A 19,028-nucleotide genomic window follows, 5' to 3' on the forward strand; every position below is an offset into this window, starting at 1 on the left:
GGAGGAGAAACAAAGTGTTGGGGGCTCTACTAGCTCTGTGAGAGGGGTGAAGGTGAAGGATGATCAAAGAAGCCTTCATCAAAGGGATGCCATTTAGGTTGGGGCTTGAGGGTTGAGTTATCAGTCTGAGAAGAAAAAGGACATTCAAGGCAGGAGAAAAGGTGCAAATGCTTGAAGGTGAAAAAGTAACCTTGTTCTGATGATTAAGAAGATTGGTCCATCTTGGGATGGAACTGGAGGTGGAGTATTCTCTCTCTTAGCCTTGACTTGGTCCCACACCCTGCCAGGCATTAAAGCTGGTCTCAAGGCCCTGGGCTCTCCTTGAGCGAACTGAGGCCCAGTGAGGTTGAACAACTTGCTCCATGTCATAAAGCAGATCAGTGCCAAAGTGTAGGCCTTAATCGGGGTCTGCTAATCCTCCTTCCAGCCCCCTGAGCTGCCTCCCCATGACCCCCCTGCCCCACAAACTCCAGCATCTCAGACGAAGTTGGCTGGGGCTGGGCGTGAGTGTGAGAAGCACAGTTATTTCGGGCCTCAGGAGGGCTGGGTGCTGCTTTGGAGTCCAGCCAGGGGGTGGGGGTGACTAGAGGCGGGTGTTGTGGTATAATGTGGGGGTGCACTGTGCCCGCCTTCTTGTCAGGCAGTAATTACTCAGCCTGCTGAGTAACTCAGGCAGGGAGACCCCCCACCAACAGATGGAGGTGTTCTCGGCCCAAGCTGAAGGACAGCCCCCAATGTCCTTCACTGCAGTTATCTTAGGGGACATGCTCACATCTGTCCTTGATGCCTAGTTCCCCTAGACATCACCTGGTTTCCTAATGGGTGCTAGGGCAGCTCATTCAGCACAAGAGGCTGTGGGGCAATGTTGTAAGAGGGTGAGGGCCTTCAATCATCCACAGGCCCCATTCTGCCCAGAGAAAGCCTCCAAGGGATGCGAGACCTGCTAGGGAGATGCCACTGCTCTTGTGGAATCAATTCCCCCCTCCCAACCCCCATGGATCTCACAGCTGCAGCCAGAGTTAAAGCTGTCCACAGGCTGGGCCTTAGTGTCCTGAAGGGGGAGGGGCTGGACTCAGGGGTTCGCTGGAATTGAAATTTTGCACCTTGGGAGTCCAAAGAACCCAGGGGAGATGGGAAGTCCATGCCGAGCTCTTATCAAGGCAAGAGGGGTATTCCTGGGACCCATATTGGCCACAGCCCTCTCCAAAGCTATGACTGTCCTAAGAGTATCAGTCAGTGGCCTGGGGGGGCAGAGCACTGACCCCTTCTGGTCCTCCCCTTGGCTGCTCACTCTCAGCCAGCCCATACATCCTTTCTCTCTGGGCAGCCACCCAGGCAGGCCTGTCCCTGGCTGCTTGTTTGTCACTTCTCCCTGTACCTTAATTAGGAGTTTCCAAGCAAGGAGGGCCTCCAGGGGAGCCCCAGGCCACAGAGCTACCTTAAAGGGCCAGCTGTGCTCACATCACCACCTCTGAGAGAGGAAGGTGGTGCCAGAGGGCTGGATGGGCAAACAGCCCTGGGGGACTATTGCTGTATGGGGCAGACCTTGCTAAGGGCCAGTCCTGCAGGTACTCTGATCTTCCAAAGGTCAAGGCCATCTCACTGGCTGCTTATGCCTTCCCTTTGGGATCTCAGGAGCCCAGGCCTGATCAAGAGAAAGGCTATCTGGACCTGAGAGGCAGCCAAGGCAGGGAAAAGGGTAGATTGGTTTAGGCAACCCGATTCCTTGGACTGCTCCCCCTATCCCCACGCCCTGCCCCAGGAAAGCAACCTCAGGCGGGGGCCTTTCCATGGTAGCAGTTTTTCACAGGGGAAACCTTCCAGCATTCTGCACTGTTGGTCCTAAAGGTAAGGGCACTCTGGCGCTCAGAAAACCCCAGGACTCAGCTTGGAGCTGGGCTGATGGGAGCTGAGTTCTGTCTTGTTTGGGCAGTGGGGTCCTCTGAGGTACGGAATTTGGCTCTACCTACACGGCCTCCACTGCTTACCAGGAGAGACAGAGAAGAGCGAAAGGGATACGGGGCGGTGGCGGGGGTGGTCTCCCATTCACAAGACTTGGCTCACAGAATTCGGGCAGGGAGTCGGCAAATAGGGGAGCACTGGTCCGGGAGTGCCAGATCTGGAAAACCGGGAGCAGAGGAGAAGACTGGATCGTCGAGAGTGCAACTGCGATTGGTACGGGACAGCTAGGGGCGGTGGAGAGCTGAGTCCCTGCGGGCTGGGGACCGCGGTAGCCCCGCCCCTACCGTTTCCTTCCTAGTCCCCGCCCAGCAAATTCCCGCCCCTCGCCAGCGACCGGCGGTCGATCGCAAGGTCTGAGTTCTCGGCGTTCTTCTAGTGCTGCCTTTTTGGTCTCCACGTGGACAGGCCAGTGATGGCGGCGCTGGCGGAGTCCGTGGCGGCGGAGCCGGGCAGCCGAAACGGCACTAGTAGAGGTGGGTGCTACTACGCTGCGGCCTCCGGACCTCGCATCGCGAGTCAGGGCTCCCAAGTCAGGGACAGCACCTTCCCCCGCTAACGGCGGCGGCCTTTCTCCGCCAGACCCGGAGGGCCCCGCGGTCACTTGCTCCGGCGGCTTTCGCTGGAGCCCAGAGGGACCAGTCTTCCTTTTGCAGCCTTAGGGCAGCAATTCCTAGGAGCTTGTAATCCTCAAGCCGGAAACGCTGCCCCCGCCCTTGCCTTGGCTGGCACAGGAGGACTCACGGATAAAGCGGACCCGATGGGGAAGGAAAGAGCCAGGCGCGCTGCAGCGGCCATTCCACAAGTGGGCCGTCGGGGAATGCCTCCATGAAAGAGGCACAGGGTTTCATTCAAACAGCTCACTGACTGCCAGGCCTGTGCTGGGTTCAGGGACTACACAACAGCCTTGCCCTCAGGGATCTTGTCTACCCGGGAATACTGATGTAAACTGAAGATCACAGACACGTGATAAAAGAGGAGGCGCCTACTAGTCCCGAGGACCAATTGAGCTTCTAAAACCAGCAGCTCCCACATCCCAACGACCACAGGGGACTTGCCCTATCAGAGGAGCTTTTGTGAGGGGCCCAGGATTCTGGGCTGTTTGTTCCAAGGTCTTTGAAACAAATGAACAAAAACTACGGCCGTAGTAACATTCAAATATGGTCTCATCAACCATCATCAACTACGATCATCTGCCCACAGGCAGAGGATGAAGGGTTATGTCTGGGAGGATCCCTGCCATAGTAGTAAAGGGCCCTAGCAGAAGTTCTGGCACAAAGTACAGGTTCAATAAATATTTGTTCAATAAATTAATTTCTTGATTCCTTATCACATTCCCAAACTCTCTGGTTCCTGGAGAGATAATAGGGTTGAGTTAAGCTGAATTATGAGGAATAGGAAGCAAATTAAGGGTTGCAGCTTTGCTAATGGCTACAGTGTTTTCTCCTTTAATTAGGTTGTAATTTGTACACCTGCATTTGCCCCTGCTAGACTACTAGCCCCTAAAGGGTGGGGTAGCTTCTCTGTCCTTACCTGTTTGCCTGCAGTCCTAACTAGAGTGTGTTCTTTTATTTTTCCTGGGGTGGAACAGTGAGACTAAGGAAGCTGTTAAGTCAGTTAAATATTTGGTTTTTATTTCCCTTTTAAACGAGGAGAGGGAAGAGTCCCACTGTAGACAGAGTCAGTGGGACTTGAGTAAAGAGGGCAGTCTTTTAAGTCAGTACTTAGTAAGTTTGCTTATAGACTGCATATCTAGGACCTCAGAACTTCAAAGTGTTCTCAGGGACTTGTGTGAGGGTTTGGGCGCAGGGGAGGACATTTTCCCAGACTTCTAGGCTCTTGGGTTTTCCTCAGAGTTGTTCTTTACCAAGGAGCCGTTGTTTGGACTCAGTTCAGTCTCCTGGTGTTATCTCTGTTCTTCCAAAGGTAAGGGATGGGGTATACCTCACTCATGGGCTCAAATCTTTGATTCTCAGTAATCTCTCAATATGGAAGTTAATTATGCAGATCTCTTTCAGGCTTAATGGGTTGTCTTTCCAGCTTCAGAATGAACTCAGTGAGGAAGAAAGCTGGGCCAACCCCCTTGGCATCTGGGATCTGGGCCTGAAACTTGGGTGGTGGTAAGGACTTAACTGGGTCTGGTTCTCTTTTAGGCCAGGTGCCAACTCAGTCCTTTCATTTGTCCTAGGTCGAGCCCCTAGGGGCCGCTTGGCCAATCAGATCCCCCCTGAGATCCTGAACAACCCCCAGCTCCAGGCAGCCATTCAGGTCCTGCCTTCCAACTATAACTTTGAGATTCCCAAGACCATCTGGAGGATTCAGCAGGCCCAGGCCAAAAAGGGTGAGCCCCCAAGTTTTGAGATTGGGTAGGGGTGGAGAGGTTGCCTGGCTCTGTCAGGGACAGTATCCCCATTCCAGGATTTTCCTAGACCTCTGCTCTCATGTCTTCTTCGCTCTGTCTTTCAGTGGCCTTGCAAATGCCTGAGGGCCTTCTCCTCTTTGCCTGCACCATTGTGGATATCTTGGAAAGGTGAGGCTTGGGGCACTGGAGAAGAAGCTAAGCCAAGACCTTCCCCATGCCCATTATATCTCTTCCTGTTGACATTTTTTCCTTCTGGACCTTGGCCTTACCTTGCCCCCTCCCACAACCATACATGCACAAAGGGAAAAAGTCAAAACTAAACTCCCAGCCTGCTGAGATCCCAGCCTGTCTGGCTTGTCTTGTCTGTATAAATCTCTTTTTCCCTAAAAAAAGTGGGGAGAGGGTGCAGCAGGGAGTGGGGAGATGAGTTGTTTCCAGTATCTTCAAAGCTGGGCCTAGAGCAGGTGGTGGGGCCTGAGGAGGAATCCTCAGAGCTGACCTGGAATGAGCTGTGTTGTCAGCATCAGGTCTAGCCAAGGGGAACCTTTTTCTCCCACACATTTGGGGGAGTAGGGCAAGGAGGGGCTTGGTGGGGGAGAAGTGTCTAGGAGATGGTATTCAGTTCCTCTCCCCTCTCTAAGTTTCTTCATTACAATGAGCCATCTTGGGGCTGGGGGTGGGGAGTTCTCAGCCATCTGGAACCAGCACAGGAACAGGGAGGGGGAATGGGGAAAGGGGAGGTCATCTCGTGATGGGAACCTCCCACTTCCCTGCTGCTGCCCTCCCCCACTCCGCTTCTCATCCACTGCCACAGACTCACTTCCCAGCTCCCACCCTCTTGCCCCTTGGGGATGCTCTCTGGGGCTCAGGCCAATTTGCATACATTTTAATCTATAAAAAATTAAGTGCTCTGGCTGACTCAGACGCCTGGGCTGCATTTTAAGGAGTTGAATAATCTGCTTCTGTGCACAGACTGATTTGGGGAAGGGGGAGGAGGAGGGACTGCTGACTGACGGCAGCTCAGCTTTCCCCAGCACACCTCCAGGAGAGAGATGGGAGACCCTAGTTGCCAAGCCAGGCCCTGTGGCCCAGGTGTACATCTCTCAAGGAAGAACTGGTCCCCTAGCACCATGCCCCTGGTGAATTTGGGGAGTGCGGGGTCTTCCCCACCCATCCCTGTCCCCCAGTGATTCAGGCCTGGCAGCAGATCCTATGGCAATGTGTTGGCCAGAGCCCACTCTTTCTGACGCATGAGGCGTGTGGGTGGTGCCATGTGCTATGGGGGAGCCGTTCGTGGGTCCCCCCCACCCTAGGTGCAGAGGGCCCTAACTAAGGGTGGGGAGGTAGCAGGGGGTCTGGGTGACAGGGAGGCTGTGTGTTTCCCTACATGCATACCCACACACGCTGCAGTGTCAAAGCATGGGAGTGGGCGCCTCTGCATGTGTGTGTATGCTCCTTGTTCTGGGTGGGACAAGCCGGGGCGTCAGAGCCCCCGTATCTGACCCTGTGTCTGCCCAGCTGAGAGGTGGGGGTCCTTCTTGAAGTCTGGGCTTGGATGGAGGAACCCGGGTGCTACAGAGACCGTGCTCATACCGCTCCAGTTCCAAGAGCTGCTGCCAGGACCGGGGGATGTGACAGCTGGGCCCCTCCTACTCTTTGTTGGCAGAAGTGGCAGCTGCCAGCCCCAGTGATTGCGGGGCATAGGGAGAGGAGCTGGGCCCTGAGATATCCCCACAGGGGTAGGTCTCTCTCCCACCTCACCCTGGTGTCACCATCTCGTTGTCCCCCTCCCCATTCCCTCACCTCCACAGGTTCACAGAGGCCGAAGTGATGGTGATGGGCGATGTGACATATGGGGCTTGCTGTGTGGATGACTTTACCGCCAGGGCCCTGGGAGCTGACTTCCTGGTGCACTATGGCCACAGCTGCCTGGGTATGGTGGGTGGGGATCCTGGCTGGGAGGCAGGGAGGCAGGACTGCATGCTAATTCCCCCATCATGGTGCCTTCTTGTCCTGCTTGCAGGCAGGAGGTCCCTCTCAGTTTCTGGAATGGCTTTGGCCTTCCTGCTCTGCAGGTGGATCTTTCCTTTGGGTTTGGTTGCCTTGGAAACAACGTTGCTGTCCCAGATGCGGGTGTTTGAAAGGCTGTTGGTGGTAGAGCAGTCTGGGCCCCCAGTCAAGGGGTGGAAAAGGAGCTTCTAAGGGAACCTATCACTGTGTCCCTCCTCCCCCCTGCCTCCTGCTCACTCCTTGTATCCCTAGGCTGAAGCCACTGGTCCTGGCTGCTCAGAGACTTTGGCCCAGGCAGGCCCCCTGCACCTCTGGCCTTCCAAAACAGTCTCCTGAATTCTTGTCTCTTCCCAGTTCCCATGGACACCTCGGACCGAGACTTCCGGGTACTGTATGTCTTTGTGGACATCCGGATAGATACTACCCACCTCCTGGATTCTATTCGCCTCACCTTTCCCCCAGCTACTTCCCTTGCCCTGGTCAGCACCATTCAGTTTGTGTCGACCTTGCAGGTAAGTGACCAGATAGGCAGCCAGCCTCCGGACTCTTCGTGAGGCCCATGTTAGGTGCTCTGGCTGGTCCTCTGGCCCTGGCTCTCCCTCTTCACCCATTTGATTCCCTTCCCTCCTCATCCCTCCAGGCAGCTGCCCAGGAGCTGAGAGCTGAGTACCGTGTGAGTGTCCCACAGTGCAAGCCCCTGTCCCCTGGGGAGATCCTGGGCTGCACGGCTCCCCAGCTGCCCAGAGAGGTGGAGGCTGTTGTGTAAGTGAAAGATGAGGGCCCAGTTGAGAGACATAAGAAATGCAGCTAGAGGGGCACCTGGGTGGCTCAGTGGGTTAAAACCTCTGCCTTCGGCTCAGGTCATGATCCCAATGTCCTGGGATAGAGCCCCGCATCAGGCTCTCTGTTCAGCAGGGAGCCTGCTTCCCTTCCTCTCTCTCTGCCTGCCTCTTTGCCTACTTGTGATCTCTGTCTGTCAAAAAATAAATAAAATCTTAAAAAAAAAAAAAAAAAAGCACCTAGAAGGGATCGGGAGGTTCATTGTGTAGGAAAGGAAGCTGAGTCTCAAGCTCTTTTTTAACTGTTTGCTCAAGGTCACCCTGCAAAATGGGGACTGAATAGGGTTGCAGGTGGCCTGTCTCCCTCTCAGGTGCTCTGTCCACCATGTAAGAGGCTATTCCCAGGCTGGGGCAGGAATCAGAGGGCCTCATGGGGTGGGGAGTGGGGGTAAGGGTGGGCTAGAAATGGTGGGAATATAATTGGAGAAGATGGATGGGCACGCCCAGGCTGCAGCCCCGTTAATTTAGCATCCGGACAGCTAACAAGCAGGAGCAGCATGTCTCCTGCCGCCTAATTATTTTAGGTAATGGAAATGCTTAATGTTGTGTGAATGCAGCCAGCCTCAGAGCTGATAGCTCCCCCGGCTGGGACTAGGGAGGGGAGCCCCATTCCTAGCTAATGGCCTGGAGAGCGGGAGGGGCACTCCCTGACTCAGCCCTGCCTCTGGGGCTATAGATGCTGGTCCCATAGGGCCTGCTGCTCCCATATAGGACAGCCCTGCTCCCGAAGGGGCATTGCCCCTCTGCCTGTGCCCGCAGGATTCTGAGCCTATAGGTGCCTACCACTGGGGGCTTCAAGGTGTGTGTTGGAGGGAGAGAAACCCTGAATGTGGGGCATTCATCACAAAGATCAGTGTGGTCTCCCAGAAGGAACTGCATTCGTGATTGTCCTCTATGCTCTGCCTTCTCCGTGGACTGGGAAGCTCCTTTTACGGACAGGCTTGATAGAGCCTGGTGGTTAAGCCTAGAGACAAGTCCTAGATCTACTGCTTAATAGCTGTGTGACTTTGGGCAAATTCCTTAACATCCCTGAACAGCAGCTGTATCTGTTGTAAAATCGGGATACTCTAGGTACCTCAGAGGACTATTTAAGGGTGTGAGTGTGGAGTCCTACATGGCAAGTTCTTATTCTGGGCCTTGGTGCACAGAAGACACAAATCCAGTTAACAGTAGTTGTTACAACTCAGTCAGAGGACCTGAGAGCCAGTTTGGGGAGAGAGAGCCTTTGTAGACCCTGAAACTTCATTTACAATAGCGACGACACGTTGAACCCTATTTGCCGTGTCTGTGTTGAGCTAGGTAAGGAACTGTCCCGCCATCTCCAAGGTAGGATCTCTAGAGCCCTGAGCAGCCTTCCCATGGCCATAGCTGCCCTTTTACGCTTCCCCCAGAAGTCTGGGGTGAGGAGCAGTTCTCAGATTCTGCATTACATAACTAGAAGGGCCTTATTCTCATCCAGTTCAAACTCCTTATTTTGCGCATGAGAAAACCAAGGCCTCAGGAGGCGGAATGTTGACTTAGGCCAGTCCGCCCTCCCCCCACAGTAGCAGCACATTCAGCCAGGAGCTCAGTCTGGACCTCCAAGCCAGTGCCCACCTTTTCTGCTGTCTCACCGTACCCCACATTTATCATCCCCTGTCTTTCTGCTGCAGATATCTTGGAGACGGCCGTTTCCATCTGGAGTCTGTCATGATTGCCAACCCGGGTGTCCCCGCTTACCGGTATGGGCTGAGCTGGGCTGACCAGCTAGGGAGAGGGTGGGATATCCCTGCCACTGAAGCCCTCAACTGGCCGAAACTTCCTCATTTCCTGGCCCCTTGACAGCCAACAGCTCTAAGTATCTGAGGAACTTGGGTCCTGAATCCAGGCATCAGACACAGAGCTGCTGTTGCACAGTACCCACCCATCCCCCACTGGGATTCATACGGAGATTCTAAATCTCCTCCTACTTTTGCCTGTTCCAGCTGTGGGACTGAGCTTTCTAATGACAGTCTCTGCTCTCTTCCTCATTACCTCCATGGAACCTAAAGATTCAGGAGACCCAAGGGACTGGGTCAGGGAGCTATGGGTACAACAGGTACCATGAGTGGCTGTCACCATAACCCTCATAGCTTCTTTTCCAGATATGACCCATACAGCAAAGTCCTATCGAGAGAACACTATGATCACCAGCGCATGCAAGCCAACCGCCAAGAAGCCATAGCCACAGCCCGCTCAGCTAAATCCTGGGGCCTTATACTGGGCACTTTGGGCCGCCAGGGCAGCCCCAAAATTCTGGAGGTCAGAGGGCTTGGGATGGCCTCTGGAGGAGGGGACTGACTGGAAACCCAGCTGGGAAAATTACTTAAGGGATTTTGACTTGGTTGCTTGACCATGGTGACCTGAGCTTAGCCTCCATCTTCCAGCAGCACCTGGAATCTCGGCTCCAAGCCTTAGGACTTCCCTTCCTGAGGCTGTTGCTCTCTGAGATCTTCCCCAGCAAGCTTAACCTACTTCCTGAAGTGGATGTGTAAGTTTCCTCACCTTACCTCTCTAGCAATGACTCTGGCTAAGGAAGCTTCCTTAGATCAGTGTCCTGCCCAGCACATATTGAAGGATGGAGTCAGTGGGGATTGCTTCCATGAATGTTCATGTTTACAGAGCCCTCATTCAGCAGGGGCTGCTCTTGGCTAGGGGTCTCACCCATTTCAGTTTGGGAGCTCACAGGCAACTGTAACATCACAGTCATTCTTTTGAGGTAGGTAGTTGGCACCTGCAGTGTACCAGAATTAAGCTAAATTGGATTCTGGAGATAAGATCACAGATAAGCTGCCTGGACCGAGCTCTCAGAGGGCTCTCTCAGAGGAAACGAGAAAATCAACAGCTATAGTGTTATTCTGAACGGTAGTACGTGACTGTCTTTACTCTAGAATTAATTCATTGGGTGTTTTGGGAACAAAGACATGTTTTTCAGCATGCTGCCCAGGGGAGGACCACCTTCCCCACCCCTACCTTGGGTCTGACCTGACCTTCCCTTCCCAGGTGGGTGCAGGTAGCATGTCCGCGCCTTTCCATTGATTGGGGCACAGCCTTCCCCAAGCCGTTGCTCACACCCTATGAGGTAACCCTGCGTTTTGAAAATACCTGAGAGAGAGTGGGCTTTGCACCTGGTTCTGTCCAGGGAGGGATCTGCAGTGGGGTGGGCAGCACCTTTTACAGCTGACTCATTTCTTAGTTGTGTTGCCTTAGTCAAGTCCCTTAACCTGTCAGAGCTTCACATTTCCTTTCTGTGGTATGAGGACAATAGGACCTCCATAGGCCATCGTGAACATTTAATCAATTAATCCTGCCCAGAAAAAGTATTGTTGTCCGGGTGTCCTCCCTTAGGCAGTGGTGGCCCTGAGGGACATTTCCTGGCAGCAGCCCTACCCTATGGACTTCTACGCCTGCAGCTCCTTGGGGCCATGGACAGTCAACCACCGACGGAACCGCCCCCTCCAGGCCCTGAGCCCGCTGGCGTTGGAGAAGGTAGGCCCAGACTTGCAAGCGGGGAGGTGAGAGACCAAAGGCGCGGCCTCGCCTGGCCGCCTCCCTAGCGACGCGAGCCGAGGCCGCCGCCGTGAGGCCGCTACGGGAAATGCACGGGAGTAGGGTGGAGGACGTCGAAGAATGGAGACCCTGAGCAGAGTCTGCCATCCTCCTATGCAGGAGGAGTCCGCGCAGCCCTCTCCAGCCGCGGCTTGCGACGGCTGCAGCTGCGGAGACGATAAGGGAGCAACGAACGTTCGATGAGCCCTTCCTTGGTCTCAGGTATCCGCCCCGGCTTGGGCCGCGCCTGGTTGTTATGGGAACACCCGGTTCGCGCAGAGGCCCGCCTTTGGGGTGGGGCCAGCAGTTGGTCCCACCCCTCGGGCATTCGATTTCCGCTCGGGGAAAGGCTGCTTCCGGTCCCTGCCGCGTTGGTCGGCAAGATGGCGGCGCGGCCGCCGCTGAGGGTGTTAGCCCTGGCCGGCTTCCGGCAGAGCGAGCGGGGCTTCCGCGAGAAGACGGGAGCGCTGAGGAAGGCGCTGCGGGGCCGCGCCGAACTCGTGTGCCTCAGCGGCCCGCACCTGGTCGCGGATGCTGCGGGTCCCGAGGGCGCCGGGCCGGACTCCGGTGAGACGGGCCGTGCCCGGGAAATGCACTCTGAGTCTCTTACCTAGCCTCATTTCCGTAACGCCTTTCAGCATACCTCCACGCCGCATCCTCACCTCTGCCTTCCTCCTGCCCATACACTTCATTTCTTCCATCCCAGCCTCCCAGGCCTCCACCATGATCAGGCTTGCCATGCCTTGCCATGCCACTCGGCTCTCCACTTCATTATCCCCAGATTCTGCCTCTTCGCTAGTTGTCAGCCCTCAATCCCCCCTCCCTCCCGTTTTCATTTCTCATGCCCTAGATACCCGCTTGCCCTAACCCCATCCTTTCCCCATTATCGCTGTAGAGCCCTGCCTTCCGGAGGAGCAGCCCCGAGGCTGGTGGTTTTCAGAACAGGAGGCAGACGTTTTCAACGCCCTGAGCCAGCCCACAGTATGCAGAGGCCTGGAGGAAGCCTTGGGAACCGTGGCACAGGCACTGAAGAAACTGGGACCTTTTGATGGGCTCCTTGGTTTCAGCCAGGGAGCCGCGCTGGCAGCCGTTGTGTGCGCCCTTGGCCAAGCTGGCGATCCCCGCTTCCCCTTGCCAAGGTTTATCATCCTGGTATCTGGTTTCTGTCCCCGAGGCCTTGGACTCAAGGAACCCATCCTGCAGTGCCCCTTGTTACTGCCTTCACTACACGTTTTTGGGGATACTGACTGCGTCATCCCTTCTCAGGAAAGTATGCAGCTGGCTAGCCAATTCACTGGAGCCGTCACCCTCACTCATTCTGGTGGCCACTTCATTCCAGCAGCTGCTGCCCAGCGTCAGGCCTACCTCAAGTTCTTGGACCAGTTTGCAGCATGAAAGATGAACAAATGGCTCTGCCCCTACTTCCCCCACCCCCACATGACCTCGGGGCAGCCTCTGTAATCCAGTCCTTCCATCCCTTTCCCCCTCCCTTGGGAGCTTAGCGGCTGTCAGTGTTCCTCATCATCACCAATTAAGAGACAAGTATCAATTCTGAGACTCAGCTTATTATAAGCCCAGCTCTACACTCAAGAAAAAAGGGATCAGAAGGACTTAGCGGAGCTTGGCATCTGCCACTCAAACATGAAAAAGGCCAGTGGACCCCTGGATAAGTGGAGGGTGACATGGGAACGTGGGGGCTGATGCTACTGTGACTGCTGCATAATAAAGTGCTGGTGGCAATTTTGAGCATCTTTGTCCTCCTACGCGCAGGAAAGCCATTTTGTGACAGAAGTCCGGATTCCTGACATCCACAGAGCTTCCAGGGCAGCTCCAAAGAGGGAAGGACGTGTTTCTAGTTACGAACCCCCCAGGATAAGCTCATGTGTACCCACATTTGGTAGAAGTCCCAAGCGGAAGGAAAGGAGGCCTTGGTAGCAGAGTTGGAAGAATTTTACTTTTGAGAAGTTCTCGGAAGAGATTGCTGGGCAAGGTGCTCCCTGGGCTCCCCGAGTTAGGCTTCCTCTGAACCCTGAGGGTTGTGTACTGGCCTTCTGTCAAACTCTGGCTTCTTGGGTGCTCTGCTTTTTCCTCCAGAACTGCTTTGGCCCCTCTGAGCTATAAGCTTGGAGGATGGGTTGGTCCTAGACCTTGGGAAGAGGCCCAAGATCACACAAAAGAAACCCTTTTACAAACCTGCCCTCACCTGCAGTTTCTGGGATTGATGCTGCTTTGTAGTGATCCAGCCAGGGCCTAAGTAGCCCCTCCAGTTTTAGAGATCATTCGTTCCCAGACACTCTAAAGACTGCCCACTTTAGCTCCTTGCCCTGCTTCCAGTGCCCCCACCTGTGGCCCATCCTGCTCTTTGATTTCAGCCCTGCCTCTGCAGGATCACAACCTCATTCCTTTTCTGGAATATCCCAGGAGGCCCTGATCTAGCCCTCAAGCATGGTTGTTCCCAGGGAGTTTAGGAATTGAATAGGAATAGGGTTAGGGGATATAGCACAAATACCTCCTCCCATCCTGAGACAGTCAGACTAATATACCTTAAATTACCCCCAATCCCGAATTCTTCACTAACGACAGTAGTTGTCTAAGCAAAAAAAAAAAAAAAAAAACTGGAGTTACACCGCCCTCCCCCAGCAGACCCAGTTTACTGGAATTTAGGACCTTTACAGCAGAAAGTGGGGATGGGAGGATAGTTCCCCCTTGCTAGTATCGGCTCTGCTTGCTCTTGGGTGTTTTAAAGGGATCCCTTTGACAAAAGGACGGGACTCAGAAATGGGCTGAATTATTGCTACAGACCTGTTGAATTTGGCCCATAGGATTTTAGAAAATACTGGATTTATAGTATTTAATATCTTATGAATTTCACACACAGATCCCCGGCTTCTCTGGAAATGAGTTCAGAGTGGAATGCAGTGAGTATGCAGTTCAGAGCTCATGTGCCCCCATGGCCATCATAGCCTGCCCCCTTTAGCGAGGTCCCAAGAGATGAAAAGGATGACAGTTGCTACCACAGCCCTTGCTACTTGGATTTACTGTGAGGATGAAAAGAGAGAGAACAAGATAGAGTGGGGAATGAATTTTAAGCCAGGGTTTAAAGTTAGAAGGATGAGGGTAGAGCAGAACAGTATTAGGGGGAGCAGAAGTGCTCAGTGCTCTGGGTGAGAATTCTCCCTCCCCCACCTCCTGCCTTAAGAATCAGAAAATGTCCAAGCTAGAAGGAAAGAGATCATGTGGTCACTGCTTCCCAACAAGTGGGATGTCCTTCCCATCACATCCTCCAGGAGCAACAGAGAATCTTAGGGGTCATTGCCGCCCACCCCACACAGATTCTACGGACCACTTGCATCAGAATCATGTTAAAACTTGACCTACCGAGGGGCACCTGGGTGGCTCAGTCGGTTAAGCCGCTGCCTTCGGCTTGGGTCATGATCTCAGGGTCTTGGGATCAAGTCCCGCATCGGGCTCTCCGCTCAGTGGGGAGCCTGCTTCCCTCTCTCTCTCTCTGCCCGCCTCTCTGCCTACTTGTGATCTTTCTCTGTCAAATAAATAAATAAAATCTTAAAAAAAAAAAAAAAAAACTTGCCCTACCGAGCCAGTTGCTGGACCGAGGAATCTGCATTTTTGCAAACTCCCTGGACTGGACACTCCCATACAACATGATATTTGAAAACCATTGCCTTAGTAGAATATAAGTCTCTGGTAAACGTGCTATTTGAAAAAAACAACACACACCTGGGATTCTCATGCGCTCCACTAGGGATGGGGAGAAAGCTCTCCAATTAACCATTCATGTAACATTTTCAATTTGTATTTAAGGGAAATGAGGTCCGGAGGTTAGAAAGAGGAGTACCTTTGGTGAAGCGCTAACTACACCTGATACTGTGAAAAGCAGAAACTTTAGAGAGTTGCCCAATTTAATCTCACTATTTCCTGAAGTAGCCACTATTAACTTAATATTACAACTGAGGAAAACAGGTGCAGAGGAGTTAAGTAACTTACCCAAAGTTGGATTCAGATCCAGAATTCACATTCCTAACCATTCCTAGTCATTGCTTTCTCTCCTGTAACCTCAGAAGTGCAGAGAGGACACGCAGCACTCAAGACTTTTGGGCTAGGTGTCCTGTCTGGGTCTCACCTTCCTAATCCATAAAATAGGTTGGGGTTGGGGTGCACTCATTGAGGTCCTAAGATACTAAAAAATTCTCTAAAGTCACTTCTCTGGTTTCCCCCCTCTGACCATTTTCTCCAGATGGGTTCAAACTGCAGACAACTTGGTCCCTTCAGAATATTGCTCCCATTTCTCTTTTCTGCCTCTCACTCCACCTTCAATACCTAAAGCTCTTGAGAGTAGTCCCTGAGCAAAGAAGTCCCCTCCATAGCCCAAGTCCAAGAGCTTCTGCTCAGAAAGTTGTGCTCCTTTCCCCTGTTCATTCTGCCTAAGTGGCCAGAGCTGGGGTCTCCTCAGTGCTACCAGCCCCTCACAAAGACATAACGGCCTAGTAGAATACTTAAGATTGAAATAGCATTCTGGTGCTCGCTTCGGCAGCACATATACTAAAAAATTGGAACGATACAGAGAAGATTAGCATGGCCCCTGCGCAATGAAATAGCATTCTGCAGTTTTCAAAGGTTTTTACTCACGTGATCCTATTTGATCCTTACACTTCGGCCAGAGAGGAATGATTATTATCCCATGTTACACAAAGTTCAAAAACCCAGCCCCTTAAATGATAACCAGTCGGTGATGAGGCCAGGTTGGACCTCCTGCTTCCCAGGGCACTACTCCCATCTGCACACATTACAGTCTGCCCACAGATAGCCGCTGGATTCCAGAATCAAGAACATTTAATCTAAGACCTTGGGATCCGTGAGTGGGAGGAAGGAAGCGTGTGGGAATTGATTAGCTGTGAAACCAGCACCAATTGCCTTAAAAGTAGTTTAACAAAGGAGGGGTTATGGATAGGTAACAGAAAATTGGTTTAATGAGAGGCAGGACTGGATTGCATTAACCATTTCCAGGACTGTGCCTAGGGAAGTCCTGCACCCGGTATCCATCAGTCAGCCCCTGCACTGGGTGTTGGTGGTGGTGGTAGGAGATATAAGTGTGTTTTTGAAAAGGTCGTTGCTCACACTTCACTGGACCAATAGGACTTCAGCCCCTCTCATATTCACTTTTCCACTTTAGAACTAATTTGAGACACTATCTCAAATTAGAATCCAGCACCGATTGAAGTGAGGCTGCTGATACATTCAGACAATGCTTTACTGACCGGGTTCATTTTACAAGCACACTGGCTTCCTGAGGGTTGGGGACCTTTCTTATCACTCTACATGGATCAGAGGATGAAAGAGCGGGGAGAAGAGTGAGGGACGGCGGCATCAGAAAATGGGTTCAAGGATTAGTCACGCTTTCTGCCTGCTCAGCAGAGGGTTTCCCGGAAGAATGCTGTTGTGGCATTTTAGGAAAACTTTGCTCCATCTACTCCCTTCAGTCTGCAGGAGGCCTTCGGGTCCCAGCCGCCTCCCTCCCACCGAGGAGATAGAACACAAATCCCAGAACTACCCCTTCTTTCGCCATTCCCTGGCTGCAACCTCAGCCAAGAGGACAGGACGGTCACTGAGGCGGACGGTCAGACATACAGCCCAGACCGTGCTTCCTTCCCTGCCTTGGTAGACACGCAGCGATCAGACTCGAGAGCAGTCCACCCCCCAGCACCTCACCGCCCTCCGCCCCCATAGATACATCGGATCTTGACTCGCCGCCCCCGTTTCCTCCTGCTCCTGGTCTCCCCCATCCGGGGCTGGCAGTGCGCGGCGGGCGCAGTGCGTGGGCGTGCTGCGGGGCGACCATGGCTGTAGACTGTTACCTCCGGTTCCCACAGTAACAATCGAAAGCCACGGTTGCCCTGGAGACGCGGGGGCGGGGCGCGCGCTACTGACGGCACCGTGGCAGCTCCAGTCAGGCAGACGTCAGGACAGCGGGTTGGGGAGGGGGTAGCGGGGGGAGAGCGCGCGCGATGGGGACCGGGCTCGGGGGCCGTGCGATGTGCGTGTGAGCGGCCGCCCCTCGCAGCCTCTGGTGACCAGGGACCGGACTGGCGGATGGCAGCGCCTGCGCTGGATCAGCACCGCGGACAGCGGCGGCGCGGAGCGCGCGCTCTGGGCTGAGGGACCCTGGGGAACTGAGGGGCCCGGGGCGCGGCAGGTGGCCGGGTCCGCGGTCCTGGGGCGGGGCCAGGCGTCGGTGGCCGTGACTGGAGACTGTTACTGAGGGCGGCCCGGGCAGTAAGCAGTCTAGAGCCAAGGTGCCGGCGCTCTGCCCGGGCGGGCGGGGGTGCCTCGGTTGCCTGCAGCTGGGGGCGCTGCTGCTCTTCCTCCCCCGCGTCTCCCGCCTTTCTTGGCCCCAGAGCTTGCGGACAGGCACGCGGCCCTTGACGTCAAAACCCTGTGACGTCAAATATGTCCCTGCGGAGAGGCACTTCCGGCGGCGGCGTGGGGGCGCTCAGTGGGGGGGGGCGGGGCAGCCCGGCCGAGGTCCCGCCCCCTCCTGGTCCTGAGAGGACAGCTCCTCGCGCAGAGGCGGGAAGTCGGGGGCGCAAAGGGACCAGCCCGACGGGATGGGACGGGGAGGGGGTGCCCGACTGGATACGGGGTGGGGGTCCCGAAAGAGACGAGCCTAGGTCGGCGGGCAGGTGGGCGTCTGTCCTTCTCCGGTAGCCCCGCTCAGCCGGCAGGGGCAGCGAGGCTGAGTCACTGCGGTGCGGGGAGGGGGAGGAGGGGGCGCGTCTTCTGGGGCGTCAGCATCTTCGCCCCACTTTCTTGGGAGAATGGCGCAGGAGCCCCAGGAAATGTCGCAGGGACCCTGGGGTCCGTCCTCTGTTCGATGCTCCTCCGAAGTGGCTGCGTCTTCATCCGGGCGCGGGCAAGTGCAGCACGGGGTTCTGGATACGCCTCCGGCCCGGCTCCACCAGCTGCGAGGGGATCCTCATCCCACACCCTGTTCCCAATCCCACCCCTTAGGGGCCAGCCAACCTGCCGTCTGCCGGTCTCCTCATTGCCTTTCCGTCCGTGTTCGTGCATCGGTCCATCTGTAGACCGTCGGTCGGTCAGTCCCACTTACCTGTCGGGCCGCGTCGCGCCGGCTCCCGTTCGCCTCCCGCAGCCCGGCTGGCGCCGCTGCTTTTATAGGCGCGCGTAGTACTCGTGCGGCGGCTCATTCATGCGGCCGCGGCTCCTACACACTGACGCGCTGCCGACGTCAGCAGGGAATTTAGGAAACTGGAAGAGGGGCTATTTATAGTGGCGAGGCGGGGGGTTGGGGGGGGACTAAGGCGACGGGGAGCTGGGAGGGGGAGGAGGGCGCACGGAAGCAGGAACAGGGAGGGGGAGCCCGGGCTCCTGTACCGGTCTACAAAGGGTTAACTTTCCGGAACTGCGGACTGGGGGCCGGCGGGAGGACAGTGCAGGGAGGGCGGACGGGTCCTACACCTTTAAGCACCCTGGGACACCTGGGGGATGCAATCCCACTTCCCGACCGGCCTTCCGAGGTGCTCAACCGGCAGCCCCCTCTCCCACTCCTCAGTTCCTGGACTCGACGGCTCTGTGACGTCACAAGATGACCTTCGGTGGCGTTACACCACGCGTGGCCACTGCAGTGTCATCACCCTGGGGTGGGAGGTACAGGAGAGGAAGCTAGACCTGAGGAGGGGCCTAAAGCAGCATCTAGAGCTGTGGCGTCGGGGAAATGGGGGAAGAAGAGTGGGGGAGCCCAGGGCTCGCAGAAGCTTTGTAGGAGTCTGGGCCTGGGAGGAATGGCGCGTGGGGGGTGGGGGGGGGGATGCATGTCCCGGAGGTCTAGGAACCAGTCAGGAGCTGGAGACCCCAGAAAAGTTGAGAAGAGTGGCTTGCATTCCCCGGATATGAGCAAGGGGTTCCTCTATGGAGGAGTTGGGCGGGGGGGGGGGCGGCGGAGAGGAAAAACAGGGCGGCGGGGAGGAGCACAGGTCGGCAGTGCCAGTGTCAGAGCCTGGCACCAAGCAGACCCCGTTCAGTACCCATTTGTGGGTGATAATGAGTGAAGGAGACCAAGGGCTCAGCGGATTGACAGAAAAGGATCTCTGGAGGATGGAGTGGCAAGACCACTTCCTGGAGGAGTTAGAGTTCCTTGGAGGTATGAATTGACAGGAAGGCCCTAAGCCGTGTGGGACAGAATTCCCCTGAACAAGAGCAGAGAAATGAACAATCCTGGTTCCATCAATTGAGGAGAGTTCTAAATGGAGGAGGGT

General features: G+C 55.1%; 2 protein-coding genes and 1 non-coding gene across 4 annotated transcripts; all 3 read left to right on the top strand.

Annotated features, from left to right (window-relative positions):
- The first annotated feature begins 2,041 nt into the window (after positions 1 to 2,041).
- On the top strand, positions 2,042 to 11,719 carry DPH1 (diphthamide biosynthesis 1). 2 transcript variants are annotated; one of them, XM_059378614.1, is made up of 13 exons: positions 2,042 to 2,435; positions 4,148 to 4,300; positions 4,426 to 4,489; positions 6,133 to 6,254; positions 6,686 to 6,843; positions 6,972 to 7,093; positions 8,823 to 8,891; positions 9,294 to 9,450; positions 9,576 to 9,679; positions 10,192 to 10,270; positions 10,537 to 10,677; positions 10,858 to 10,959; positions 11,633 to 11,719. In XM_059378614.1, exons 1-12 carry the CDS (start codon positions 2,375 to 2,377, stop codon positions 10,939 to 10,941), a joined length of 1,314 nt encoding a protein of 437 aa, XP_059234597.1. In that variant the 5' UTR covers positions 2,042 to 2,374; the 3' UTR covers positions 10,942 to 10,959; positions 11,633 to 11,719. The 2 variants fall into 2 exon arrangements, with proteins under 2 accessions (XP_059234597.1, XP_059234598.1); XM_059378615.1 differs by having other exon boundaries at positions 2,043 to 2,435; positions 9,579 to 9,679.
- OVCA2 (OVCA2 serine hydrolase domain containing) lies at positions 11,073 to 12,483 on the top strand. Its single transcript, XM_059378616.1, has 2 exons — positions 11,073 to 11,304; positions 11,633 to 12,483. Exons 1-2 carry the CDS (start codon positions 11,121 to 11,123, stop codon positions 12,130 to 12,132), a joined length of 684 nt encoding a protein of 227 aa, XP_059234599.1. The 5' UTR covers positions 11,073 to 11,120; the 3' UTR covers positions 12,133 to 12,483.
- Positions 12,484 to 15,273: 2,790 nt separating this feature from the next.
- LOC132004679 (U6 spliceosomal RNA) lies at positions 15,274 to 15,378 on the top strand. Its single transcript, XR_009400623.1, has one exon. It is a non-coding gene; the product is annotated as a U6 spliceosomal RNA (small nuclear RNA).
- Positions 15,379 to 19,028: the final 3,650 nt, after the last annotated feature.

Source organism: Mustela nigripes, chromosome 16, assembly GCF_022355385.1.
Source record: "Mustela nigripes isolate SB6536 chromosome 16, MUSNIG.SB6536, whole genome shotgun sequence".
NCBI classification, from domain to species: Eukaryota; Metazoa; Chordata; class Mammalia; order Carnivora; family Mustelidae; genus Mustela; species Mustela nigripes.

What these genes read in the sequence shown, in the direction of transcription:
- DPH1 (XM_059378614.1), top strand. Translation starts at nt 2,375, where the DNA reads ATGGCGGCGCTGGCGGAGTCCGTGGCGGCGGAGCCGGGCAGCCGAAAC. An exon ending in CCGAAACGGCACTAGTAGAG is followed by an intron (nt 2,436 to 4,147) that starts GTGGGTGCTACT and finishes CATTTGTCCTAG; the next exon opens with GTCGAGCCCCTAGGGGCCGC. An exon ending in AGTTTGTGTCGACCTTGCAG is followed by an intron (nt 6,844 to 6,971) that starts GTAAGTGACCAG and finishes TCATCCCTCCAG; the next exon opens with GCAGCTGCCCAGGAGCTGAG.
- OVCA2 (XM_059378616.1), top strand. Translation starts at nt 11,121, where the DNA reads ATGGCGGCGCGGCCGCCGCTGAGGGTGTTAGCCCTGGCCGGCTTCCGG. An exon ending in GGGCGCCGGGCCGGACTCCG is followed by an intron (nt 11,305 to 11,632) that starts GTGAGACGGGCC and finishes TTATCGCTGTAG; the next exon opens with AGCCCTGCCTTCCGGAGGAG.